Here is a 27,754-nt window from a genome sequence, read left to right as displayed (position 1 = left end):
GGAGCTCTTATTTCGTGTTTACATCATGAAAAACGAAAAGAAATGAAACTTTACCTGGGTTTGCATATGTCTGCTTATCTGTCATGGAGAAGCAGCCATGATCATAGCCTGCTCAGTCAGTTTCCTGTAAATCAGTGCACCAGGGTTTCATGAGCCCCTTTCAATATCCATTGTTCCCTTCCTGTGTCTGTCAGGCTTTGAACTGTTAGCTCACTTGGCTGTATCCTAACAGTGACACAGTTGGTCGCTGCTTCTTCTATGAACCATAAGACTTACTCTAATGGAACTGAAGAGGCCCTAAGCCATCACTTAATTTAGCCACAATGTTTTCATATAAAGAAATTGCATCTCATAGAACAGAGGAAGCTTTCCCTGGATCCCACTGCATATCACACAAAAGCAAATCCAGACCTAGGACCCAGATACCATGCCTGTAGGCCCAGTGTTGTTTTAGTCATATGAAGCTGCTCTTCCATCCACCCCTCTGCCTTCCAGTGAACTTTGTTCTTTCCTCTGGTCAAGGACTGTCATTTTATCCCAGCCAACTGTCTCACAGAAATGCCTCTCATCCCTGGGGGTTGGGGTGCTCAATGAGGGTGGTGGGTGGGAAGAAGGGAAAAGGAATGTGGCTGACTCCACACAAACCTGTCTTCAGGGTGAAAGTCTGTGATTCACGGGGTCAATGGTCTCATCTTCATATCTGAAAGACAGTGTACTTTTTGTCTCCCTAAGCCCTGTGTCTAGGTCGTTTGGGAAACGCCTTGGAGAGTCAAGAATAAAATTGCAGGTCAAACAATGGATGACTGGAAAAGTCGGCTTGTAATCAAGAGCATGCTTCCCCATTTCGCCATGGTGGGAAATCGTCAGGAGCCCAGAAAGCTCCAGGAATCGGTCAGACAATGGGCCATGGGGGGAGGGGGGTGTTGAATGCTTCTAATCTTAAACTTGAATGTAAGATGTGTTATTGAAATTTTCTGTGCAAACTTGGTGGCAGGGATCCAACTCAAAATATAAAGTACTCAAATGTGATCTAGAAGAGATCTAGGAGATGAGCTGATCCCACCCCTTGTGGGTTTCTAGAAGAGCTGGAAATACAATCTAAGGCTCCATATGGACTCCCAGTCTAGTAGTGATCACTGCATTGCACTCTTTCAATAAGAAAAATGAGGAAGGCTGAGGAGAGGGAAGACGAGCTTACTTTTTCTCTTAATAGAAGCCAGTCAGAATGGCAAGCACTAGATATATTGCATGAGCTTCCTAGTATGACTGAGAACAAAAAGCTACTGAGTAGGGCACAGAGAGGGCTTCCCGTTCAACTTTCTGGCCCTGTTGTCCTTTTAAAAATTCATCTGACACACTTCTACTTTCCTCTCTGGGAACTCAGACATCATCCAAGTGTTCTGAAACTCAGGATTAGGGATTCCAGTGGTAGTTCTAGGAGCAGGAAGATGATAGAAGGGACTATGAGAGCCATTGACTAGTTTAATTTGACAATAAAAGCTGGCAACACCACCAATCTACCAAGATTAGCTCTGTTAGCAGGAATTGCAGCAAACACAATAGCTATTATCTCAGGGTATTAGGGCCACAGAGGAGTGGCTTGCTTAATCTCTGAAATTAATAGAGCAGAGAGGAAATGGCTCTTATAGAGCCGTGGGTCAGCTTCCTTCCTTTTCATAGAACTGGAAGCCCTGGGCTCTGAGGTAATGCCATTTCACATAACTAGAGGGCCTGTCTTCTCCAATTCCCAGGGCAATCCACTTTCAGCAAGTCAGCTTTCTATTTATTTTAGAATTGTGATATGTGCACAGATGTGAAAGGAGGTGATTGAAATCTTGTTTTCTCTTTGTTTCCTCATTGTCAACCACCAACAGTGTATTGAGAATGTGCTATCAAGTTGAGCATGTAGACATTTACAAAACTGTTTACTGCAGTCCCCAGTTCTCACAGAGATTGCAATCAGGTGGGATGACGGAGATAGAGACATTACTTGACCAGTAGCCTGTCCAAATTTCCAGGCCTTAGGCCTCTTCTAGAAAGAAATCTCTAACCTCCATTCTAATTACCCTTTATATTTCATGCTTCTCTTTTATGATCAACAATTGAGTCAGTAAAGGAAAACCTAATAATGCTCCCAGAGTCCATGATCAGTTTTAGCATGACTTTAAATTTCTCTTTTGTTTCCCACTTGTTTCCATTCACTTGGGCCAAACTGTAGGAGAAAGGGTTGATGCACTATGGATGCAGGGGTCCTCTTCCCCTTCTCCCCAACTCCGCCAACACTCTTAAAAAGTGTGACCAGTAAGTAACTGCTTTGGTTTTGATCAGTGCACAGTTGAATGCACAGATTCCAGTGGGGGCTGTCCTTAGGATAGGTCCTTGGAGTGGCCATCTGTGCGTTTACTCTGGAGAAGTTGTCATTGCTTACCTCATTTCTGGGCTTGGCTTCTCTTTGCAGATGGCCTTTAGAGCCCTTTGTAAGCTTTGCCAAAAATTCACATTCGTTGCTCTAGAGTCACACTTTGGACTTGATCAAGATCAGCCCTCTGCCTCCTCTATGCCACACCTCATTCTCTGAAAGAGTTTTCTGTTGGGTTCTGAGTGGCTTGACTCTTTCTAAAACTTCAAGCTGTCCTAGACCAAGAATTCACCCCAGTTGAGGAGATCAAAGAATTTTAAAAATTTGTCTCAGGCTCCAAAAGCAACTCTCTCAGATGGTCTTCTTCACAGTTGAAACAGCATTGGATGACACTGAGAGAGCTCACTCCTTCGGCTGGACGTGACAGGTGCTGCTGTACGGTATCCTTGTAGTCTCAGAAAGGTACCCAGTGCTAATATGAAACTGCTGCACACACTGAGAATCTCAGCGTCTGGGTGCTTGTGGACTGAGGTTAACCAAATAAAAGCAGTATGGCCTGTGAGTCCGCCAAGAAACCTGCTGTCCAAACAAGTTACTATAAGGCCTGGAAGGTGAGTGGCCGAAGTAGGTCCTTTGCAAGAGCTGGGCTTGCATTTCCAGGGTGTAGCCTTAGCTGGATCTCAGATGTTTCATTGTTTGCTCTCCTTCTGACACTTCATAACAGCCAGGGATGACACCCTGAACCCTAGTCCCAAGAAACCCTGTGCATCTGGAAGCATATTTCTTGCACCACTCTCCCTCATCCTGAAAGCATCGCTAAGAGAGATTTGCTTCAGGCATTCAGCTTGACTGGTTCTCTTGTTCTTTCCCAGAAAACAAACAAACAAACAAACAAAAAACGTGTTTCAAATCAATCTTAAAATAAACTGATACCAGTCCCAGAGGAGAGTTCTCTTTAAGCAGTCCTTGAATTTACATGGAAATAATTGTGAGCTCCCTTGAAGGAAAACGCGCATCTCACGTAGCAGTTGTTTTTGGCCTAAGACTGGGGCTCAGAACACCAGGGTTTTAGTCTTGCAGCTACTCCTCACTAGCTATGGGGCTTTGTCCATCCTTTGCCCTCCCTGCAAACAAAGTTCAAATGAACCAAAAGTAAGAATAACCACCTTTAATTCGGCATTGACTAGGTGCTAGGCACTTTACTAAGCATTCGTGGGGCATTATCTCCTGTAATCCTCATGATAATGCTGGGAAGAAGAAGCTATTATTATCTCCAGGAAACCGAGACTCAGAGAGGTTAAGCAATTTGACCAAAGTCACAGATATAAGAAAGTGACAAACTCAGAGACCAGTGTCATCACCACTATACTCTAATGCATATTGAAAACTACAAAACGCTGAATACATATCAGGCAGGGGCCATCACCATAAGAAATCTCAGTAATGCAAGTACCTTTCCAGCATCCATTCATTCATTTAATAGTGTGACTGCTTAATGACTCTGGCGATCTGGGGAGCAGAAGAGTTTGACTTTTTGAACATTTGAGACTCAGTGTGCTTGTCACATGCCATCTCTGTCTCAGTCTACACCTCACCGTAAGTGGCAAAGTTTCCTCCAGCTCGGAGAAGGCACCTATTCCCTTCATAAGGCAGCTCCTAGACAAAACGGGGGTGTGAAGGACATGAAATGTTCAGTTGGAGGAGGAAGGGGACACAGTGCTCTTTGCACATCTTCTGTGTTCAGCCATTTAATGTTAAGAAGCGATTCACTCTACAGATTACAATGGGATGCTGTGCCCAGTATTTCTTCTGAGCTTCCCAACCAGTCAGTGGTTGGGCAGGGTTGGGGGATTATTATTATTCTCCTTCTTTATGGATAAAGAGAATAAAGTCTGAGAAATTTAGTGACTTTCAGAAGGATGGCCATCCAGAAGGTGGGGCGCTACATCAAGGGTCCTCATTTGGATGGCCCCAAGTGCAGTGTGCTTTCAGTCTACAATATGACGAAAAACAACCCCTCAGCCCACATCTTTCTCACCTCTAAATGCAATTGGGGCTGAAGAAGGGGGAGAGAGGAGCCCTCAGTGTAACAGGGTATGTGGACATTTGGATGGCTACAAAAGTACTGGCCCCATTCTATCGGTCATTTTTCTTTAGACCGGTGACCTCAGGCATACCCAGTAGGAGGAGCTCTAGTCACCTCCTCCCTTGGTGTGTATGTGATGGGGTTCAAGATTTGTGCCCATCAGCTTTGGAGGCATATACTTCTTGCAAAAAAAAAGTGCTGGACTCAGGAAGGAGACCTCAGACTTGATCCACGGTTGGAGCAAGCTCTTTGTGAGACTTTGAGCAGGTTTCTTTCTTCCTGAGGTCAGAGGGCATGGGTATGAGCTCTAAGGGCTTGTCTATCTCAGGCCTCCTGCTACGTTTCCAGGGTCCCTTCTCTGTGCCCAGCCCTGTGCTAGATCTTGAGCTCCAGGAATTCATAGTCTAGGGGCAAATTATTCCCAGGCTTCCTCCACTGGGAACAAATCTATCTTACTCTGTAGTTCTTGGTGAAACCTGGAGGCAAGTGGTTAAGCGTCTTTCTTGTGCAAGGTACTTTGTGCACATTAGCTCATTTGCTTCTGTGTCACAGAGATTGATATTTCCACTCCTCCAGGGTGGAGACTGAGACTCAGAAAGGATGGAGACCTTCCCAATGTGACACAGGCAGGAAGTTGTAAATTCAGATCTCAAACTCAGGTGCCCTGCCGCCAAAGCTCTTCCTACCCTGATGCTTTCCACTCCCAGATTAGAAGCTCAGGTATCTCCAGGGCCTTCTGCAGGCCAGACACTGTTCTCATTGCCTTTCATTCCAGTGGCAGAGACAGCCCATAAACAGGTAAAGAGTAGAAGCACATTTACTTCATTCTGGTAGCTCTCTGGGACCTTCTGACTGACCAGCGTTGTCCACTGCCAAGCCTGGCAGAAAGCTAGGCTGCTTTAAAACCCCATGCAGGGGCAGTCAGCTAGGAGCAGAGTGAGTTGTCGAAACAGCTCCCTTAGAAGCCTCAAGAGAAAACCCAGATTCAGAGGTTTGAGTCTTTGCCAGCATCCCCTACTTCATGCAGGCTGAAGGCATGGCACAGGTGCAAATCTGGCCCCCAGAGAGGGGAGCTCGTGTGTATGGGACCCCTTCCAAGACCCAGGTGATCCCAGGGGCCAGTTAATCTAGAGGCAACTGTCCCTGCCACTTACTGAGAACTTGTATGAGCCTCTGGGCCTCAGTCTCCACATCAGTAAAGTAGGGTTAATAACTCTGCTGTTTGCCTGCATCAGGGTTTCTGGGATGGTGATGAACAAGGTATGGTTGTGCACATGTTCCAAACCACACAGGGCATGGTCCTAAACCACACACTGCTGTGAGCACATTTTTTTTTAGTGATCAGAGGTTGGCATTGGCTCAGAGGATTTTTGCCATCAGAAGGGTAATGGGAAATGTGTGTCCTGACCCCTGAGGATCCCACAGTCTCATCAGCAGCTCCACTGCACTGAGGAGACCTGAATCTGTAATGTAGCTGTGAGCATTCTGGGTCAAGGGCTGCAGTGTGTATGTGCCTTTCTACTTTGGGGATCCTCCCCATGGAGCACGTAGCTGTTTGCTCCCTTTGCTCCCTCCTCCTTCTCCTGCAGTAAGGGCTCTTTCCTGTTCCAGACACCCAACTGGGGCGAGAAGCCAGGCAGAGGCCTTGCCTTCACACAGACCTTTTTTGCAAGAACTGAGCACTGCTCAGCTTGCAGGACACCACTGGGCTTGGCATCTGGGTCCTGCCTAGGTAGTCTGGCTTGGCAAACCAGTGACCTGCAAATCACAGTCTCTTTGAAGGGAGGGTGTTGGTGAGGGGAGCTCCATTTTTCAGCTGGCTTATGCAGGCACCTGGGAGCATGACACTGCCTATTTCTGAACTTTTAGGAGCCCATGCTGGCCTCAACTGCATTCCTGCCTAGCTCTTTCCCACAGTTTCCTTGACATAAGGCCCAAGGTAACAGGTTTCTGTAGGTGGAACTGCCCCAGGAAGGAGAAGGATGCTGTTGAACTCCAGGACAGAGTTGAGGCTCAGAAGTGTGCACATTTCTAGGGAGTATGCAGACCCAGGGGCCAGCCCTGTGGGTGTGGGCCTGGGGTTCCTCAAACTCTGGGCTGGCCTGTGTAGGCTGAGGCCTCTTGCTTTTACTGAGAATCCACAGCTGGAAAGCCCAGTGTTTCTCTTTTTACAGATAGATATTTGGGTTATAAGCTACCCCTGGGGTGCTGCACTCCAGACTTCTGGGGAGGAGGGACATGAGCTTCTAAGATTTGGGCAACAAATTTTGATTTCCGCAGTTGATATAGAATAATTTGTTGGAAACCTTCCTCCTCCCCTTTTGCTTTTCCTTTCCCTCCCCTTCCTTCCTGCCTTTCCCTTCTCCTCCTGGTCTCCCTCCTCCCTTCTCACCAGATCTCCAACCGTTAAATTCCAAAGTTAGAAAGGCAAGCAGCAGCCACAGGGAAGTGGATTTGACCACTGGGCACTCAAACCCAAGGCCCAGGCATGTCTCTGTTGTCATTGCCTCCGTCTCTCTTGCTCCGGGCCTCCTCAGCACAGGCCTGTCTTTGTCTGCCTCCCTCCAGTGCTGTAGGTTTCCATTACCCTCTCGAGTCCCCATCTAGAGGCAGGGCTGGCATAGGTACTCGCTTGCTCAATCACTGCCCTGACCCTGAGAGCTCCTGCTTCTATGTCCCTGGAGCTGTGGCTCAGTAGATGGCATATAGTAAATGCTCAATAAGATGCAGCTGCTGTTCATCTTGGGCAGAAGTCCCTTAGAAATCATGTAGACCACCCACATTGCTGGACACAAGAGAAGGCCAGTGTCATACAGAGGGGAAGGGGTACATCTAAAAGTCGTTGTCTCTAGGCCTTATATAGGAAATGGGAAGAGAACAGAGTTATTTGCAGAGTACCATTTTCTCCAGTGGTTCATTCACATCTGCAGATGCCAGCTGAGCCCTGTCACGAGGCTTTGGGGTTACCAAGATGAATAGGAAACTACCTGGCCTTCAGAGAGTCACGTGATGGAGGTGGGAAATGCATAGACCTAACATGGCAGCCTCAAGGTTGGCCATAGCACCTAGGATGGGGATGGAAGGGGTAGAAGGTGAGACTATTATCATAGAGATCCTTGAGGGCCTGAGGGTGGAGGGCGTGCTTTAATCCACTAGCCCATACAAATTGTTCAACAATGTACAAGACTATAACGGCAAGGCCCAAGGGAATTCTGGAGGGGATGATGTTTCTCTCCTCTCATTGGAAGCTTCGGAGCACCTGAGAACAGGTGCACAATGAGAAGTTAAACAACTTTTGGAACTGCTGGATCACTTGCACGGTTTAGAAATGGTCATCTTACTTGCACTATGGAAGAAATCTTTGAGTTTTTCTGCTGCAGAAAGGTTGCCCACCCACTCTCCTGTGAACAATGGGCCTACATGGCCCCCTGCAGTGTGAGGAGGGCAACTTGGAAAGAACTTATTTCCTTCCAAGAAGATGCTCAGTTCATGCTCTAGGTCAGAGGTCGGCAAACTACAGCCTGCGAGCTAAATCCAGCCCACAGGCTGTTTTGTAAATAAATTTTTATTAGCACACAGTCACACCCAGTCATTAACATATTGTCTACTACACAGGGCTTCAACAGAGACCGCATGGCCTGCAAAGCCTAAGATATTTACTACCTGGGCTATCACAGAAGAAGTTTGCCAACACTTGGTCTGTATCACTGGGCATTTGGTTCATTTGTTTACCCTAATACATGGTACCCATTTCAGGTAGAATTACAGGCCCTCATGAGGCCACGTGTTTAGCTTCCCCTCCTGTGCCAAAGCTGGCCCCAACTCCACACTCCCAGTTCCACCCTTCTCAAAAGTTTTTGCCCCTAAAACTGTCCCTTTTCCTTCCATTTCTCCTTCCATCAGCATCCAGAGAGATCTTTTTCAAAGAGATGAAGCCAATCCTTCCTCTGCTTAAGCCCCCCGATGGCTTCCCTACAAACAAAATACAATCCAACCCACTTCCCATAGCCTGCAAGACCCTCTGCAAACTCACGACTACTTCCCTGATGCATTGTGTGACAGGCACACTGGCTGCCTGCCCGTCACTGGAACAGTCCAAAAGCCACACCTTAGAACCTTCCCACTTGCTGCCCTCCTGCCTGGAGTGCTCTGCCCCCAGTCCTTCTCCTGGCCTGCCATTCTATCACATCACTAGTTTTTATATCACATCACTAATTTTTCAGTCTTTGAAAGAATACTGCACATACTCTTATCTTGTTCTTGTTGTTCACTTATTGTTTGTCCCACTAGAATTCCAGCTCCTTCTCTCTGGTTCCCCACTTCTCTCCCTGGCCTGTGCTCATTCTCATGGAGGTGTCTGTTCTGGGCCCCCTAGGCAGCCCTGCCTGCCCTTTACTGTCAGATGCCTTCATCTCTGTAGGGTAGGGGAGCCCAGTGCCACTCTGTAGGTGCTTCTTTTCCTATAATAAGCTTCAGGCCCTAAAGTTGTCTAGCATTAGGGCTGCCCATGTGATGCTGTCAGCAAAGCTAAACATTTTCTTGCCTCTTTTCCTCCCTCAAGTCAAGCCCTTAGAGTTTAAAACAATGAACTTGGCCTACATAAAATACCTCCAGGAAGTCAGTCCTCAAACACCAACTCCCAACATCTGCTTTCTGAATATATGGCTTCAAACAGCTAAGTGTAGAGTATCTAACTGCTGTCCATCCTTTTGTTTTTTTTAGCCACATGACATCTAAGGAACTTAGAAAATGCCTTGCCCTTTCCTGTAGTTAAATTTGACATAAAATTACTTTATTGGCAGCATATTAACAAACAAAAATCTCCTGTGTTTTTCCCGGTAATTCAGTTTCAGTTTTCCAGGTAAGAAAAAGATAATTATGAATGACTCTGAGGAGACAGACTGTTTTGAGGTTTCCGTTAATAACACATTCAGAGCGAACCTTCTTCCTCTGTCCCAGTCAGTGGTGTGCTGATGACAGAGTGGTTCAACCAGAATGAAATATACTGTGGGAACTCACCCTGATCCCAACACCCTCATCAACACCATCACCACCATCACTATTGCTACCAGCACCACCACCACCACCCTCACTTACACCACCATGACCTCCACCACCACTACCCTCACCTTCACTACCACCACCACCCTTTAAATCAACACCATTACCACCATCACCATGGCTACCACCATCCCACCATCCTAGTTGCCACCACCACATCCACCACCATTACCACCACCACCATCGTCACTACCACCATTACCTCTGTCATTACTACCTCCATCACCTCTACCATTACCATGATTACTATCACCATTCCTTCTATTACCACCCACCCTACCACTTCTCTCTCTCTATCTCTCTCACGTACATGCACATGGTTATATGACACTTTTCATGATGCAATCATAGACACTGTCCACATGCAGTAAAATAAGTACATGTTTTTAAATTGTCAGTATTTTCAATATAGAACCTACTCTTGTTGCTATGTGCTTTGGGACTGTGGAACATCAACATGCGTTTATGGCCAAAATTGAATTAGGATTCATAAGAAAGGGCTGTATCTCCAAATGCGCACTTTTATAAAAGATAAGTTTGCATGAGGGATCTTTCACTTCATAAAAGGATATACTGAGGATTTCCTTTCAGTGACGAATTTTTGCTGCATTTTATTATGATTTGGTTTACAAAAGTTAGCCTTTCACACAGCTGTTCAGGAGCGCAGCCAATGACTAAAGGCAGATCTGCCTTGAATAGCAAATGCTGCTGAGTAAACCATGTTACAGGCTATTTTAGGACCACAAAGAATGTGTTTGCATTTTCAAGAGTAGAAAGAGAGATCATATTTATTTGGTATCTACACTATGCCACTCGCTATGCTAATTACATTTCTAAGCTCATGTAATCCTTACAAGAAATTTACGAAGGCTTTACTTTCCCCATTTTGTAGGTAAGAAAACAGGCTCATGGAGGGAAAAATGACTTACCCAAGGTGACCATCAATTAGAGACAAGGTTTATACAGACCATGAGGGCTCAGGGCCTACCTCAAGCCCTCTAATCACCCTACACTGCTAAGTTCTTCTATCAGAATTTGTCATGCAGAAGGTCTTCTTCTTCTTCCTCCTCCTCCTCTTCTTCTTCTTCTTCTCCTTCCTCTTCCTCCTCCTCCTCCTCCTCCTCCTCCTCTTCTTCTTCTTCTTCTTCTTCTTTTTGTATAATCAAATTATCCATTTTCCTACAAAGCCTATAATGTGCAAGGAGTGTGTAGTAGTCCAGTCAGTGTACCCTGGCACTTGAGAGCTCATTAAGGGCCCAGTAGGATCAGCAAATTCTCAGCAGCCAAGCTACCCTAATGTATATCATAAAACTACAATAGGAGATTTCTTCTCTGAGGTCACTGCTACCTGGCACTATCCTGTGATGTACAGTTTGGAAAACCTTGGGTCAAATACAATGGTCCCTACAGGCAAGTCAAAATGTTGTGGTTGAAACTAAAAGTGATTTTTTATCCTCAGTCTAAGTGTGAAGTGCTGAAATGATCTGCCTTTCCTTTAGCACCCCAGAATTGCCTCTGGGTTCATTCAGGGAAGGCTGGCTTACTGCTGAGGTGTCCACACATCCACCACTATACATGCCTGGGGTTCTTGGGGTTCTGCTACCTGGGCTGAACTCTGGACCCCTGAGTGCCAAACTCTGCTCTGCCACTATCTATATGACTTTTAGTAAGCCACCTGCAACTCATCCGCCTCAGTTTACCCATGTGTAACAAGGACCCTGAGCAAAGCCCTGCCTACCTCCTAGGATTATTGTTAGAATCAAAGGATGATGAATGAGAAAGTACACTGTCCACTGAAAGGGCCTGGGATTTTATAAAGGCCTGTAGTTGGTAACACCAAGACTTGGATCTGAAGGTCTAGAAAAGTGCAACATCCTGAGAATCTATGTGGATCCATTTAGCCTACTGTGAGTGCATGAACATGATATACCCCCCATACAGCCCTAAAAAGTCTTTGCTACTAGAAGCTGCATCCTGTATGTGTATAAAAATGCAGAACCAACCTCCCAGGTACACACCCCTTGCACAGGCAGTCTCTGCTGAGTTGTTGTGCAGATACGTCTCTTGCTGATTCTGGTCATATTGTTCCCAGAGATGGATCTAGAGGGATTTCCCGCATGGCTGAATAGATGGGGAGCATATGATGAGCTCACCTTTTCAGGGTTCCAAATATAGAGCTGAACCGGAGGGGCTGGGAGGCAGAAGAGTGGGTGCAGCAGAGTAGGCTTACGGAAGACAAAGCCTTCAGAAAAGTTTCTTGCCCGAGGCAAATGCAGTCCATGCTAGAAGGCACATTCCCAGCCAGGAAGAGAGTGCAACGTCCTCTCCAACTCAAATGGCAGTGACCAATGGGTCTCCCCAAACTCTGTCATAGGATATTAGGGCTTTACCAAGCACTGATCAGGTTGCAGTTTTTGACGGGAAAGGGCACTTGGCCTTGAGAAGGTACAGAAGCCAACTCCCTGGTCACTGCATTTGTTCATGCTTTTTCCCTTGGCCCTCAGCCTCTGGATGCCATCATTTGGCCTGGCGATAGGAAAAGTGTTGCCTACATCTACCTCTGGTACTAGCAAAGGTCATGGTACAGTGTGGTGTGGACCAGCAGCAGGAACAGAAAGGTGCTTCTCTAAGGAAGCTGCAGAGATTTCTCTGCCAGTCTGGAGATCAGCTTTGGGTCCCAGCTCTCCCTGCTGCTCTTCCATATGCCTCCAATGATGCAAGTTTCCAAGAAGACCCAGGCTGTGAAAAACAGTGTGACGGTTCCTCAAAAAGTTAGTTCAACATAAAATTACTCCATGACCTAGCAATTCTACTCCTTGGTATACACCCAAAAGAACCAAAAACAAGTGTTCAACAAAAACTTGTATGCTAATGTTCACAGCAACACTATTCACAATAGCCAAAAGACAGACAGAAACAACCCAAATGTCCATCAGATGAATGGACTGACAAAGTGTGGCACATCCACACAATGGAATATTATTTGGTTAATTTCATGAATCACAAAAGGAATCGAGTGCTGAGGCATGCCACAACATGGATGAGCCCAGAAAACATGATGCTGGGTGAAATAAGCCAGGCACAAAAAGCCACATATTGTATGATCCCATTTATATGAAATATTCATAATAAGCACATTCATAGAAACAGAAGGTAGATAAATGTGTTGCCAAGAGCTGGGGGAGGGAGGTTTCCATTTGGGATGATGAAAAAGTTGTGGAACTAGATAGTGGTGATAGTTGCACAACATTGTGAATGTCCTAAATGCTACTGAATTGTATGCTTTTAAAAAGTTAATTTCATGCTATGTCAATTTTACCTCAATTTAAAAAGAGAGGACCTAGACCATGGGAAGAGTCTTTAAATTGACTCCTTATCCCACATTCCCTCCAAGCCTCAGCTGCTCTGATGCCAAGATTCTCGTGGCATCAGAGCTCACCAGCCTGGCTCTAAATTTACGAAGTGGGGTCGATATCTCTGCAGGCTAAAAGTTGGCACTCAGGAGCTAAAGTGTGCTTATTCAGTAAGCGTGTGACCCCTCTGCTGAGCTACGGAGGCATGTTCTGGACATAAATTGTTTTAAATGTGGCCATTGATAGCAGCATCTCTCTTTGGTGTGTCCTAGCAGGAAGAGATCATAGACAGGATGCCCCTCTAGAATGTTCTGAACTTATCAGGTGTCCCTGGAATCTTCTCCCACCTACACAGCAGTTGAATTTCTCAAGCAGGGAAATTTTCTGCATGGTCTGAAGCTTGTTGCCATTTTATTTAGCCTACTGTTGGAGCACAGAGAGAGGTAAGGTCACCTCTGGCCTAAGCTTCAAAGTTCATCCCTCAAGCCTTCTAAGGCCCAGTACCTAATTTTGTTTTAATTTTACATTCTGTTTCATAAGAGGACTCCAGATTATATAAGCTTCAGTTCCAAAACTAGAGACCCAAACACCTTAGTACAGGGAAGAAAGCTCTGATTAACCAGCAACTGTTTTTTTTTTTCCTCTTTATTCTTTCCAGCTCTACTGAGGTATAACTGACAGATTAAAAATGTGTAATATTTAAGGTGGACAATGTGATGATTTGATATACATATATATTGTGAAATGATTACCACAATCAAGTTACTCAATGCATCCATCCATGACTTCATCTAGTTCTGTTTGTTTCTGAACTCATAGAACTTTTTTAAAATCATAGAAACAGTAGAAGGGTGGTTACTGAGAGTTGCAGGGGGTGGGGTGTGAAATGGGGAGATGTCAGTCAGTGGGTACAAATTCTCAGTTATAGGATGCATAAATTTGGGCAATCTAATGTACAGCACTGTGGCTATATTTAATAATACTGTACTGCATATTTGAAATTTACCATAAGGGCAGATCTTAAATGTTCTCGTAGCGACTATTTTTCTATTTGCCCCATTTAAACTACTCTAGTTGGTGTCCTGGCAATGATGAGGGCTGTCACCTTGTTTCCTGACCTTGCCACTGCAATCCAAATGGGGTCGGTTTTTATCATGCCAGGAAAGGAGGGGGAGGCTGCGTGGGTCCAGCAGGTGTGTCTCCTGACTGCCCCTTCCTGGCAGTCTGTCACTGTGTGTTCCCCAGGAGGCCCTGGACCAAAGGCCTTTTCATCTCAGTACCCCGATTTCTAACCTCATAAGGTTACGCTGAAGATGAAAGGAATTGATGTAGTTAAAAGGGCTGAAGCAGGGGCTTGGTAACTGGTTGTTCTTGTTATTTCCCCTGCTTGTAGAGGAAGTTGCTATAGTCTTTCTCTCTTTCTCTAGCTCTAGCCCTCCTTCAACCATTTCCCTATCATCTGAATGCCATCTTGGCCCATTTCCTCCAAGCCCCACTTCTGATTGAGGACAGGGCTCTGGAGGCTGACAAACCCAAGTTCACTCCCTGGTTCTACCACTTTTTAGCCAGCCACATGCCCTTAAGCAAGTGACACTCCCTCTCTTCAACTGGGCACCCTCATCTGTACAATGAGGGTGGGGGTGATCATATTAGTACTAACTTCCCTGAGTCTCTGGGAGCATTAAGGTAAAGCCTAAAATGCGTTTGGCACTGTGCCTGTCACTTAGTAAGTATTCCAAAGTCATTCAAGTCTACTTATAAATCAGATCTCCCTTACTAAAACAAAAGGAAATGGAGAAAGGGAAGAAAGGAGAAAGACGGGAATAAGGAAGGAAGAGAGGGAGGGAGGAAGGAAGGAAGGAAGACAGGCAGGCAAGACTCTAATCTTTGCTCCTTGTTCTCTCTAGCCACTCATACTCAAGTTCCAGCCCCTACCAATTTGGAGATGATTCCCTGATAAACCTCTAAACTACAGACAGCTCTGTTCTTCATTTGTAAGATGAGGATGATAATGGGAATATCTTTCTCATAGAGTTGTAAAGATAACTATGTGAATGCATACAAAGTGCTTAGTACCACAATAGTCATTTGTGTCTTGTGATTTCAGTAGTTTTGGGCAGAGGATTGTGTGCCCTGGTCAGAGTGCCCACAGGCAAGGTTGCCACTCATCTGATGGGGCCAATCCAACAGACGTGGAGCCCAGAAACAGACTTCCATGTTCAATCCCATGTCCTTCTCTTGGGAAGGCACTCCCACTCCAAAACACAAAACCACTGGGTTTATCTGGGCCACCCTGATGAAAGTCACACTCCCCTGAACAAAGATCCTCACCATAAGGGCACCTGGGTCATCCTGCTCTGTGAAGTACTGAAAGAGTGAGGCAGAAAATGGAGTGACTGCTTCCAGAAGTGGAATTACCTCAAGTCATATCAATTCTCTTCGGAAGAGCCCCTTGGGTTTGTAGAGTTCTTTAAGGTCTGAGGGACGGTGGAGAGGCAGGTCCCAAGGAGTGCTAGTGCAGAAGTAACATACTATGGCAGCCTGGCATGGGTCAGATCATAAGGGGAGCCAGCAAGGGCGTGGAGGCAGGACTAGCAGGGCCTGGCTGTAAGAAGAGATATTGCTACTGCATTCACACAGTCCCAATCAGAAGTCTTAGAGATTATCTGGAGGGAGAGCTGTGGCTACCCTATATAGTACGTGATTTCCACACAGCCCAAACTACCCTAATTAGTAATGATCCAGAACCTGATTATTTCTAGCTCTCAGATTAGCAGTGGCTTCTTATTGCCCAAACTTGGCTCTGTCAGGTGTCCTGTCCCTAAAATGCACCAGTAGCCCCTCTAAAAACCCACTTGGCTCATCAGGGCCCAGTCCAGGGCCCTCCCCACCTATCCCATTCCTAATCCCATCAGCATTAGCAAGAAGCCGGCCACTGCCTCAGGGACCTGGCATCAGGAGACTCAGCCAGGATGGTGGCACCTGTGAGAGGATCTACAGGTAGCCATGTCCAGGTAGCCAGAGACCAGGTGGCAATGGAGAAGAGCATAAGTGCCCCCTGTCCAATATGCCCTCATCAGCCAAATCTGGGGCCTCAGTTTGGGCTTTGTGGTGTGAAGGTACCACCACCCAAATGGGCCTGGAGCCACCAGCGTGGCTGCCCTCCTTCTCCCTGGGTGGCCGTGGAGGTGAGTTTACACTTGCAGCATTCCTGGGTGGTCCTTCTGTGCATGGGCTATCTAGGTGGAGGTGTGGAAAGCTGAGGACAGGGGCAGGCACAGTCCAGGGCAGCCTAGAGATATTTACATCATGATGATGGGATTTGACAGCCCACTTGCCTGTGCGGTATCTGGACCCCACCGGCTTGCAGAGCATTTGGGGGTTACTGCTTGAAAGTGTTTTCCACTGGTCTTGTCACTCTCTAGGTGAAGGAAAGTCTGGCTTTTGTAGGAACTGCCCGGGTCCCTGGTGGAGTATTTCCTTTCTCACCTCTGAATTATTCTGCCTCTTTAGAGCATTGTAGAAAAGGGGTGTTTTCTCGGTTCATTGGCCACATGGCATGGCTGCATCCTGGTGACATTTTCCCAGCATCAGATGGTTGGAGACTGCAATGAGGAGGCTCCACACAATTCATAGTCTTCAGCCAGCCCCCTTGCTGAAGTGCTGCATGGGACAGAGAAGGCCAAACCAATTGGAGAGGGACTCAATGGAAGCCACACATGGAGTCTTTGTTTTGTGGTCCAGTACTTACTGTGGTTGCCCTGCTCCCATTGACCTGGACCATCCACCTTACCATCTGCCCCTCCTCCCAAGAAAGGGAAGCTTCCTGTTCTTGGAGTTGGCACTAAGAACCACCCTCAGTGGCTTAAACAGATTTATTTTAACTATGAGGTAGTGCACTAGATGAACATCATTTCACAATGCAGCCGTACCTAAGAGCCTAGGACAGGCCAGACCTGGTGGTTGGGGCAGGGTTGGGCCACAGCTGGAGGACTGAAAGTGGGATCTCAGCCTCAGTTACAGAAGCACTCTCTGATGGCCAGGCAGCACTGCTGTGGGGGGCTTTGTCATCGGAAAATAGGAGTCCATGATCTCTAGAAGGTTGGAAGCACCATGGTGAGATAGGATGTGTGTCCAAGAGTTAAACTGGTTTGGAGTTCTCTTTTAACACAATCATCACCACCCCTTCCTTTAGTCTATGCTGGACTTTGACCATAAAAAACCAAACCTGAAATTGGGATCCCTGCAGCGACTGGTGAGGCACCTAGGAGAGGGTTGGTTTGGGTCCCATATGACTGACACACAGCAGAACAAATACTGGCCTGGGAACCAAATCAACCCTCTCTTAGGCTTGTTAAGGCCCCATTCAGGATAGTTGCCTCGAGGTGGTTGGAGAGCTGGCAGCCTTTCTGGTGACTGGTGACTTGGTAGTACTCTCTAATAGAATATGTCAATAAGCACAGCTCATTTGACCAGAATTGTAGGCCACCTTTCTTGATCCAACAAGTGCAGACATGCTACTCTCAGCATTCACATTGCTAGTCTCCCGCACCCCACCCTGGACCCCACAGTCTATGTTCAAGTAATTCCCTATTTAAATGTCATGGATGTATTTGGGGAGACTCATAATTTGATTTAAGTAACAGTCTGATCTGTGCCTCTCACTGAGCTGGTGCAGGTAATACTTTCTTTAAGAGTGTGTGCAAGTAGCTCTCCTCAGCCTACTCTCACCCCCAGGGAAAGAAGCCCTCGTGGATGGAGGAAGAAGATTTATCTTTTCTCTACAAGAGCAGCCCAGGAAGAAAGCACCAGGTAAGCATAAGCTTACCAAAGCTGGGACCCATTCACTTTACAGTGGGGAAACTGAGGACCCGAGTATGAAAGGGACCTGCAAGAGATCACACCACAAGGTCCTTTAGAGGCAAAGTCCAGGGAGAAGTGAGAAGGTTGGGCTTAAATGATCTCTGCCTTGTGGCCCTATTGGCCTCCAACCTCGGTTCTGCCTCCACTTCTCCCTTTGCCTGTGTGATTTTGGGCTTGTTAGCCAAATTCAGGCAAAATACAGATTAAGCTTGTGAACCTGGGTCCAGCAGAAACGGGGTCATCTGGATTGGGACGGGGCCCTCTCCTTTGACCTTCAGCTTCTATTACAGCTCCCTCAGGCAGCACCTGCTTCCTCTATAGGTCAGCCTCACCAAATCCATCCAGATGTTTCTCTTCTCCCCACAGTAATCATCTCTATCCCACTAATGACAGAACCTGGGAATGGGTTTGGAGAAGACTGGGTGAGGGTTTCTCCCTGTGAAAACAGACTACAGGCCTCATCAGGCTTAACATGAGTGAGTGGGAGCAGCCTGTCTTGAAGGGCCCAGCAGTTCTGACAGTCTAGGAGTTAGAGGCTAGCTCTCAACAAATGCCTGTTCAATGGCAGAATACTTTGATTCTTCTCAGGAGATGGTACAATACAAATTCTGAGCTCATTAAATTCATATATATCTATAGGTTGAGGATCATCCTTAGAGCTGTCAGTTCTTCCAACTAGCATGCTTACACTACAGAAAAGGCGAAAGTAGTTCTAGAACACTGCCCACCCAGGTCTGCTCATCTCTGCCTTTGTCAGCGCTCTTCCAGCCATGCCGGGCTGCTGCTCAGATAGTTGTGGTAGAAGCCTGTTGAAGCCCCAGCCCTCAGGTCAGGGTGGCTGAAGGCTGACGACTGTGGCAGCCTTCAGAGTGGCAGGTGGTGGCAAGCAGCAGGAGGCAGGAGTTTCCAGGCTCAGCCACCAAGACAGCATCGCTGGCTGTCAGTTCAGTGCTGTGAGGACTAAGCTGCTTGCCTCCCCCTACTTCCACCCCATCCCCCAATCCTAGTGAATGCATCCTTATTTGTAAGAAAGCAACAGAAGCCCAATGCGAGGACACAGGGCCTTGAGAATGACATCAGTAGTGATTACTGCTCCCCAAGTGCTCTCCTCAGTGAGTACAATGGAACCTTTCACTGATGCTGTGAGGCACAAATGGTAGGCCAAGTACCCATTTTACAGAAGAATAAATTGAGCCTCAGGGAGGGGAGTGGCTTGCCCACAGCCACACAACAAACGGAGAAGCTAGGACTTAACCACCAGTCTTCCGATGCACATTCCAGGGCCCTTTCCTCCACCCCAGCCTGCATCTGCCTGCATCGAGTGCTGGCTCAGGGCGAACCAAGGACACCAATAAATCCCCGATTTGTAGGTTGAGGTTCCTGCTCCAAACCACCCATTATCAGAGATTTGCTCCTGAGATGTAACTGACTCCTCTTGAAGCCAATCAGCATTAGCATTCAGGGTTCCCTGCCGTTCCCAACCACCTTGCTATTCTCCAGAGCCTGATGTCTTGCAATTTTGGAAATGCTCAAAATCCTGTTTGTTCTACAGAAAGATCAGTTTCAGTTTGCTGGACTATTCTGCTGAAAATAAACATGTAAATAACACATCCCCAAATACAGGCATTGATACTATACACATAGATATTCATCTGATCCCATGTGCAAATGCAAACATATTCATTCTCTCTTTCTCTCTCCCTTGCTCTCACTCTCTCACTTTCTCCCCACCCCCCATCTCTTTGTCTCTTCAAACCCATTCCTGATACATTATTTTCTTATCTATTCTACAGCTACCTCCATCATGCCCCACAACATCTTCATTACTTTCTTCTGAGATAGTCTACTGGGGACCATCCTTGTCCTCAGAGGGCTTGAAGTCTAATTTAGTTGGCCAACATCAGGTGCCTCAAAATTCACAGGGGGAAAATGTAACAATATTGAATAAAGTTGTTCATGGAGTATGGATGTAAGAGAAGAGACTAGGAAAACCGACTAGCAAATTGACCTGAGCTGAACTGGTGAGGTGCTAGTGAAGAAAGAGCAGACTAAATAAGCCACAGGCGATTTTCACCTTTTTGACAATTTTGCCCAGGGCCTACATGCCCAGTGCCCTCTGGAGGGAAAATGAGGCTCCCTGAGTTTCTCTTTCCTGGCTACCTTTGACCTCTTATCTTCCTGCCAATAGGAAGAGTGCATACCCTTTGCTGGCCTTTTTATTGGTGTCCATGTTAAACCTCCAGCTACATTGTTCAAAATTAAGCATCTATAACAGCCTGCCAGACTTCTTTGGATAAGTTATATTCTTTACTCTGTTTATGCTCATTTTATGAACATGGACTGTATTCTTATCATCTCTACCTTCTCTAAGAAATTTTTCCCCTTTTTTTGTCATTCTGGACTAGAAATATAGAAAGGGAAGAGTTGCCGTATGTCATTGTTCAGACAGAACCAGAAATAATGTTGATTTCAGAGCTGAACTTGTCTCTATCAGAAGGGAAACCTTTGTTTTCTCATTATTTAGGGGGTGGGGAGGCCATCACATGCCTTGAAATGCATTTTAATGAATGTTTATAAGGTCATGGGGATCACATTGGTGGCTTTGTCTGTCGGATTCTGAAATGGGACTCTGCAGGCATTTATGTATGGAGAGAAAGGAATTCGTTTCTAAAAGATGCCAGGGCACTGTCACTCACTCCCTCCCCCTTCCTTGCCACCAAAGATAGGGCCTTTGAGGGCTCTAGCTGGGAGTGGGGACATCTGGGGTCCAGTGTCCTTATCCCTTAACTAATTGTCTGAAAACAAATCATATCCCATACTGTTTTCTATAAGAAGATAAGCTTGAGATATGCTCTGTAGAAATCCTGCCAGTGTCTACTGATTGTCACAGGGAGAGGCCTGAAGGAAGTAGGAGCTGTGGCATAGCTAGGACTAATACCCTGCTGTCATCAAGACCACAGAGACTGGATAAAAGCACATAGGTGAAGCAGGGAGATTCATTTAGAAAGGGCTGGGAGCTTGGTTGGGGACCATCCGCCCCCAACCTGGATGCTGGGAGGGGAGATCATTCCGGAGCAGTGAGCTATCTCCTGCCCTTGATCTAAAATGGTGGCTGTGGGATTTAGTCAGAAACACCCAGTCCGGGCAGGCAAAACCTCAGCGGCATCAGCCACAGGCACAGGTGACCCAGTGAAGGCATGAGTGTGGCACTAGGCACAGGGGAAAGTCCAGCCAACTTCTCGCAGTTGAGATGAGTAACAGATCATGGGACTGCGAAAGAGGAGACACGAAAGCAAGCCTTAACAAGGGCAAAATTAACTGGATAATAGATTTCCACGCCTCACTGATGTCTGGTGAAAGCAGATGCTATTACAGCAAGGCTGAGCACTTCCGTGTAAACACAGCCGCCTGTCCTCGGCCTTGTTTAGGGTTGGCTGGTGTTCTTGCTGTTCAGCCGGGGTACTTCAGGCTCACCGTTGAAAGCTCATTCCATGAAATCCAAAACATGGAGCTGCATGGCCTCTGACAAAGTGGAGTCTCATTGAAGTCCATTGAAAAATGAAAGCTCAGAAAAGGCTTGCAGCCTGCCACTCTGCCAAAACAGCAGCCTCAGTCGGCAACCTCAACCCCACCCCTGAGAAAAGCCAGGTGAGCCTGCCCCCTTTATAAGGCATCCTCACGAAACATTCAGTGAGTGTACATGCTAGCAGCTGTCCAGCCACAGACTTGGCATAGCAAAAGTGACATCCGCTCCAGCAGTGGCAGCCTGCTGGGATCTACTTTGTTATTATCAGTTGGTTTCTAGAATTGGAATTGATCAGGGACCATTTGCTTGGGATACAGTTGATGGGTGCTGGAAAAGGTGTGTGTACACAAGCTCTCATGTAGGAGAGGTGCAGCCTCCTTTCCTTTGCCAGTGGCCCCAGCTGGTACCTTTAGTGTCTGGTGGTCATGCCCTGCCTCCTCCATCCCTGCACCTTACTCCCAGAGGTTAAGGGTGACCAACAATTAAGTGAAGGCTCTGAGAGCCCATAGAAGCTGCCAGCAAATTTCAGAGGCTCACCTGGCAGGGATGCCAGACCATTGCCCCTCACAGCCCCTGCCCTCCCCTCCTTTCCCCAACCCCCAACCCCTCCTTGGCCTGCCTGGCTCTGCATTGCTTCACCATTGTTACAACTGTCTTGCAGTTCGAGACATCATGAACAGCACATTGGGACTGACTGTTGCCAGCTCAGACTCCCTGCGGGGGATCCTTATGTCAAACCCACACGCAATCATCCCTGATTGATCTATTTCGTACATTTCTATTTTTAACCTATTGGATCTCTTTGGATTCTTTGGGAGAATGTAAAAGAAACACAATTTCAGTTTGGGACACAGTGGCTTGTTTGTAGGTTGCTCCATAATGGATTGAGTAAATGGCTGAGTTCCCTGTGTGTTGGGTCATTTATGTTCCATTGTCCATTGATTCGTTCAACTGCCATTTACTGAGCACCTGCTGTGGGCCAAACAGTTAGTGAGCTGCTCCATGGGCCAGCTCAGGGACACTATGGGTGCTGTGTGCAGCCAGGCTCCTGGGAAAGTGGGCACTGAATGACTGCATGGGCCTCAGACCTCTTATTGTGCCTGCTCTACCCCTCTCCAACCCATTCCTTCCTGACCCATGGTATTCAGACCTCAGATGAGTTTGGTGACAGAGCTGTCCCTTGAAGTGCCCTTGTTCAGGTTGTGGGCATCTCAAAAGAAAAGTGAAAGAAGTGTGCAAGTCCTCTCACTCAAGTTGGCAAGCCCCTTCTGTGGGGGCGATGCAGTGTCCTACCACCAACATGGCGAAGGCAGTGGGTCTGGAGGCAGTTGAGCGGTGGTGGAGGGGCCCAGCATCTGACCTGGGCTTCGTTGCCCTCTGGCTGAGCAACTCTGGGAAGGCCTGCCCCTCTCTAGGTCTCAGAGATCTCCCTGTCTTTAAGAAGGGAATTGGACTCCAAGAACCCTTCCATACCTGCCCTTTAAAATGCCAGGTACCAGTTAGTGAGGAGCTATTAGGTGTCATACAATGTGCCCTGTTTCACTTAATAGTCAGAGCACCTTCATGAGAAAAGAAATGTAATTACACTCATTTTACACATAAAGAAACTGGGCTCTGAGAGGTTCAGTGGCAAGGCCAAGATCAGAGTCCTATGCCACGCTGCCTCCAACCTTGCTCTGGGCCAGTGGTTTTCTGTTGAGAATCAGTCATGGAGCTGTTGGAAAAACTCCCGATGCCTGGGCCACACCCTGGATGAAGCTGTCAGTTTGTGGTGGGAGGGCCCAGGAATGTGGATGTTTCTAAGTGATTCTGATGTGCAGCAAGGCCTGAGACATACAGCCCTGGGGATCTACTTTGATGTTCACTTGGCCATGACAGTCATGCCCCTTATCGTGCTGGCAAGTGACCCCATGCATGCCTTGAGCTCCTAGTGGGCTACAAGCTCATCAAACCAGAAGAGCCAAACTTAAGGCGACATCAGAGGATGAGTACTGTATGTCCTAGTGAAACTTCCAAAGCTGAAAAGGTGTTATTTTGTGCGGGGAGGGGAAAAAGCTTTAAAAGAATTCCACCTGTTCACTTATCGGCATTCAGGTGGTTTCCAGATCCCTCTCTTCCTTTCCTTATTTTGATCATTCCTGCACATACTCCTTTGCCCCCACTTCCTTTCCCGGTTGCCTGCTAACATACAGGTCATGGTCATTAACACAACGCGATGGATAACTGTATGAAGCCATGAAGAGTAGGAAGTCTCACATTGCTAGTGAGTTTGCTTTGTTCCCAAAGGCTGTGCTTCTATAAAGGGTGGGCAGCTCCCCTGAGGTTCAGATCCCAGATTGGGACCTTTTCTCATTGTTTGATATCTCCCCAACCTGAGGATGCATCTTCAGAGGAGAATTTCTTATTTAGATAACTTTATACCTTTTTAAATTTTTGGATTATGAGTCCTTCTCGTTAAAGACAAACAAGCAGAAGTAAAGAGAATAGAAAGGGAATTGCCAGTCATCCCAAATAAATGACCACTCCAAATTGTTGGGTATAGGTTCTTCCAAATTATTTTTGTGTACACATAGCAGTGTGTGTGTGTGTGTGTGTAAAAATAAATGGAACAACAAATACGATGCCTACAATGACTGTTCTGAAACTTGTGCTTTCCCCAAAACAGTATTTTAAACAGCTCCCCGAGAAAACACATCCAGATCTACTTCTTTCCTGTAAGGGCTCTGTTGTATTCTATTTTACCACTGCAGCCTGATGCATTTAACCAAGACAAGAAGGCAACCTAAAAGTTCAAGTCTATACTATGGTATTCCTTTGTTAAAATGTATGTGTCTGTAGACAGGTAAGAATGAAAACTATTCAGCTACTTCTAGTTTTCTCTCCAATGCCTGCCTTTGGCCGCATGGTTCATTTAGTAACTTCTGCATAGTTTTATTGAATTCTCCTTGAAGTGGGCAGATTACCCTTTGCATAATGTTCTATCCCGTTTTAGTATACAGACAACATAATGCCTTATTTGAAATGTAATTAGACAGTTTAAATGAAACATAGTAATGAAGAAATAAGCACTATGGTTCCAAAGACAGGCTGTATTTTATAGTTTTCACAACTATAAGTCTTTAAACTGAGAGGTCTGTTTTATCATGCATGTTTCCTGTTTATTAGCTTTAATATGCCAAGCCTTTATAAAAATTCCTCTCTCTCTCTCTCTGTCTCTGTCTCTCTCTCTCTTTCTGTGTGTGTGTGTGTGTGTGTGTGTGTGTGTGTGTCTCACCTCTCTTCCCTTCTCCTCTCCTCTTCTCTACTCTTCCATTCACAGGGAACTGTTAAGAGGAGACAAGAAGAAGACCACTTCCAGTTTCCAGACATGGCTGATGGGGGCTACCCTAATAAAATTAAGAGGCCTTGCCTTGAAGATGTCACCCTTGCAATGGGCCCAGGTGCCCATCCTGGTACTGCCTGTGCAGAGCTGCAGGTCCCTCCATTGACAATGAATCCTAGCCCTGCGGCTATGGGAGTGGCTGGCCAGTCGTTACTGCTCGAGAACAACCCTATGAATGGCAACATCATGGGCTCACCATTTGTGGTACCACAGACTACAGAAGTGGGACTGAAAGGGCCTGCTGTTCCTTACTATGAGAAAATCAACAGCGTGCCGGCTGTAGACCAGGAGCTTCAAGAGCTGCTAGAGGAGCTCACCAAAATTCAAGACCCTTCTCCGAATGAGCTAGATCTTGAGAAGATACTGGGGACAAAGCCAGAAGAGCCACTGGTTTTAGATCATCATCCCCAGGCAACCGTAAGTGCAACTCCCAAGCCTTCGGTTCAGATGTCACACTTGGAGAGCCTGGCTTCCAGCAAGGAGTTTGCTTCTAGTTGCAGCCAAGTTACTGGCATGTCACTTCAGATCCCGTCCTCCACAGGGATCAGCTATTCGATTCCTTCCACCAGTAAGCAGATAGTGTCACCGAGTTCTTCAATGGCACAGTCCAAGAGCCAGGTCCAGGCCATGCTCCCTGTTGCTCTGCCCCCCTTACCAGTGCCTCAGTGGCATCACGCCCACCAGCTGAAGGCACTGGCAGCCAGCAAGCAGGGGTCTGCTACGAAGCAGCAAGGGCCCACCCCCAGTTGGTCTGGTCTGCCTCCTCCAGGACTCTCTCCACCTTACCGCCCGGTGCCATCGCCACACCCACCACCACCACAACTGCCGCCACCACCCCCACCATTCAGCCCCCAGAGCCTCATGGTGTCCTGCATGTCGTCCAATACTTTGTCTGGCAGCACTCTCCGAGGCTCTCCCAATGCCTTACTGTCAAGCATGACGTCCAGCAGCAATGCTGCCCTGGGGCCCAACATGCCCTATGCTCCTGAGAAGCTCCCCAGCCCTGCTCTCACTCAACAGCCGCAGTTTGGCCCTCAGAGCTCCCTTCTTGCCAACCTCGTGTCCTCTACCATCAAAACCCCTCAAGGACACCTGATGTCTGCTCTGCCCGCCAGCAACCCTGGGCCGTCCCCACCCTATCGCCCGGAGAAGCTCTCCAGCCCAGGCTTGCCACAGCAGTCCTTCACCCCACAGTGCTCCCTGATCCGAAGCCTCACTCCCACCAGTAATCTTCTAAGCCAGCAGCAGCAGCAGCAGCAGCAGCAGCAGCAACAGCAACAGCAGCAGCAGCAACAGCAGCAGCAGCAGCAGCAGCAGCAGCAAGCAAATGCGATCTTTAAGCCCATGAACAGCAACTCATCCAAAACCCTGAGCATGATCATGCAGCAGGGGATGGCAAGCTCCAGCCCAGGAGCCACAGAGCCATTTACTTTTGGCAACACCAAGCCCTTGTCCCATTTTGTTTCTGAGCCGGGTCCCCAGAAGATGCCCTCCATGCCTGCCACCTCTAGGCAGCCTTCCCTGCTCCACTACCTGCAGCAGCCGACACCAACACAGGCCTCTTCAGCCACTGCCTCCTCCACAGCCACCGCCACCTTGCAGCTGCAGCAGCAGCAGCAGCAACAGCAGCAACAGCAGCAGCAACCTGACCATTCATCATTCCTTCTGCAGCAGATGATGCAGCAACCCCAGCGTTTTCAGCGATCAGTGGCCTCAGATTCCATGCCTGCTCTGCCCAGACAGGTAAAACAATCTCATATCTGGCTGTGTTCTTTGGTTTTGGAAATAACAACTGTGGTTCATGCTGCCAATATCTGGCTCTGGTGGGTAAATCCAGGCTATAGTTCTCTCTGAGAGTGGAAATGATTCTGAAAAAGTCTACTGAAGTCAGCTAATCCTGTGTGGTTAAAAGCACAGTGTTAATAAGGCCAAGGTTATGGTTTCAGTGCCTGTTCAGGTCACCTAACTTCCCTGGAAGGAAAGCTGCACCCACAACGTGCTCCCGGTGGAAGGAGCCAGGTGGCACAAGTCCGAATACAGAAATGCCTTCCCTGCACTGGGCCATGTAGAAAGACTAGTGAATCCTTCTTAGGATGTAAGGAAATTGCACTGAAGCATTTAAATCTTATCCCTGCTGGCAGAATGATGAACACTAAGCCTTCTAGAAATGCCACAGCAAACTTTTGCTGAGCAACCTCAGCATGCCGTTTGTCACTGTGCTGGATACTCAGGCAGGTCGTGAAAGGAAAAAGACAGGTATTTGTAAGGTAGTCACTCTCATCATCTCCATTTTACAAATGAAGAAACTGAGGCTCAGAGAGTTGAAAGACTTGCCCAGAGTCACATAGTTCGCAAGGAACAGAGCAGGAACTTGAAGCCAGGAGGTCTCACTCCAGAGCCTGTGCTCTTCTTGAAATTACTTTTGACTTCTGACCCTCCATCATCTCCTCCAGGCTTTTCAATCATGAAATGCAGCTGACTCCACCCAGTTTTCATTGCTGTGACCCCTGCCTGTATTAGTTATCTGTGGCTACATAACAAATTACCCCAAGCACCAGCTTCAAACCATATGCATACGTTACCCCACATCCTGATTTCTGGGTGTTAGGAATCCTGGCATGGTTTAACTGAGTCTTCTGACTGAGTATCTCCTAAGGCTGCAGTCATCTCAAGGCTCAATGGGGAAAGATCTGCTTCCAAGCCCACTCACGTGGTTGCTGGCAGGAAGCAGTTCCTTGCAGGTTGTTGGACTGAGGCCTCGGTTTCTCATGAGCTATTGGCCAGAGGCCTCCCTCGGTTCCTTGCCACATGGCCTCTTCACAGAGCATCTCACAACATGGCAGCTGGCTTCATCTGAGTGAGCATGAGAGAGTGTGCCAGTGAAGCAGGGTAATGGGGGGAGAGGCAGGAGGGATAGTGCCAGCACATCAGAAGTCACAGTCTCTATGATCTAGTCTGGAAAGTAACATCCCACCACTTTTGCTGTATTCTATTCATTAGATGTAAGCCAGAGGAGATTGCATGAGGGTGTAAATACCAGGAGGCAGGGCTCAGTGGGGCCAGGTCACATGTGTGCCTACACAGAATACTCAGTCGCCATCTACCATCCCTCCTTCCCATTCCT

At 47.2% G+C, this 27,754-nt stretch overlaps 1 protein-coding gene across 1 annotated transcript in view; it reads left to right on the top strand.

Moving 5' to 3' along the window:
* Window positions 1-732: 732 nt before the first annotated feature.
* Window positions 733-27,754, top strand: part of MAMLD1 (mastermind-like domain containing 1) — a 68,207-nt gene continuing 41,185 nt past the window's right edge. Inside the window, exons 1-3 of the mRNA XM_011954675.1 lie at window positions 733-891; window positions 24,568-25,893; window positions 25,927-26,373. Of these exons, the coding sequence (XP_011810065.1) occupies window positions 796-891; window positions 24,568-25,893; window positions 25,927-26,373 (1,869 nt within the window). The 5' untranslated portion in view covers window positions 733-795. The remainder of the gene's footprint in view (window positions 892-24,567; window positions 25,894-25,926; window positions 26,374-27,754) is intronic.

This window comes from Colobus angolensis, unplaced genomic scaffold (genome assembly GCF_000951035.1).
Source record: "Colobus angolensis palliatus isolate OR3802 unplaced genomic scaffold, Cang.pa_1.0 Scaffold389, whole genome shotgun sequence".
NCBI classification, from domain to species: domain Eukaryota; kingdom Metazoa; phylum Chordata; class Mammalia; order Primates; family Cercopithecidae; genus Colobus; species Colobus angolensis.
The sequence above is the reverse complement of the archived record's forward strand: the minus strand, read 5'-3'. Positions and strand labels throughout refer to the sequence as shown.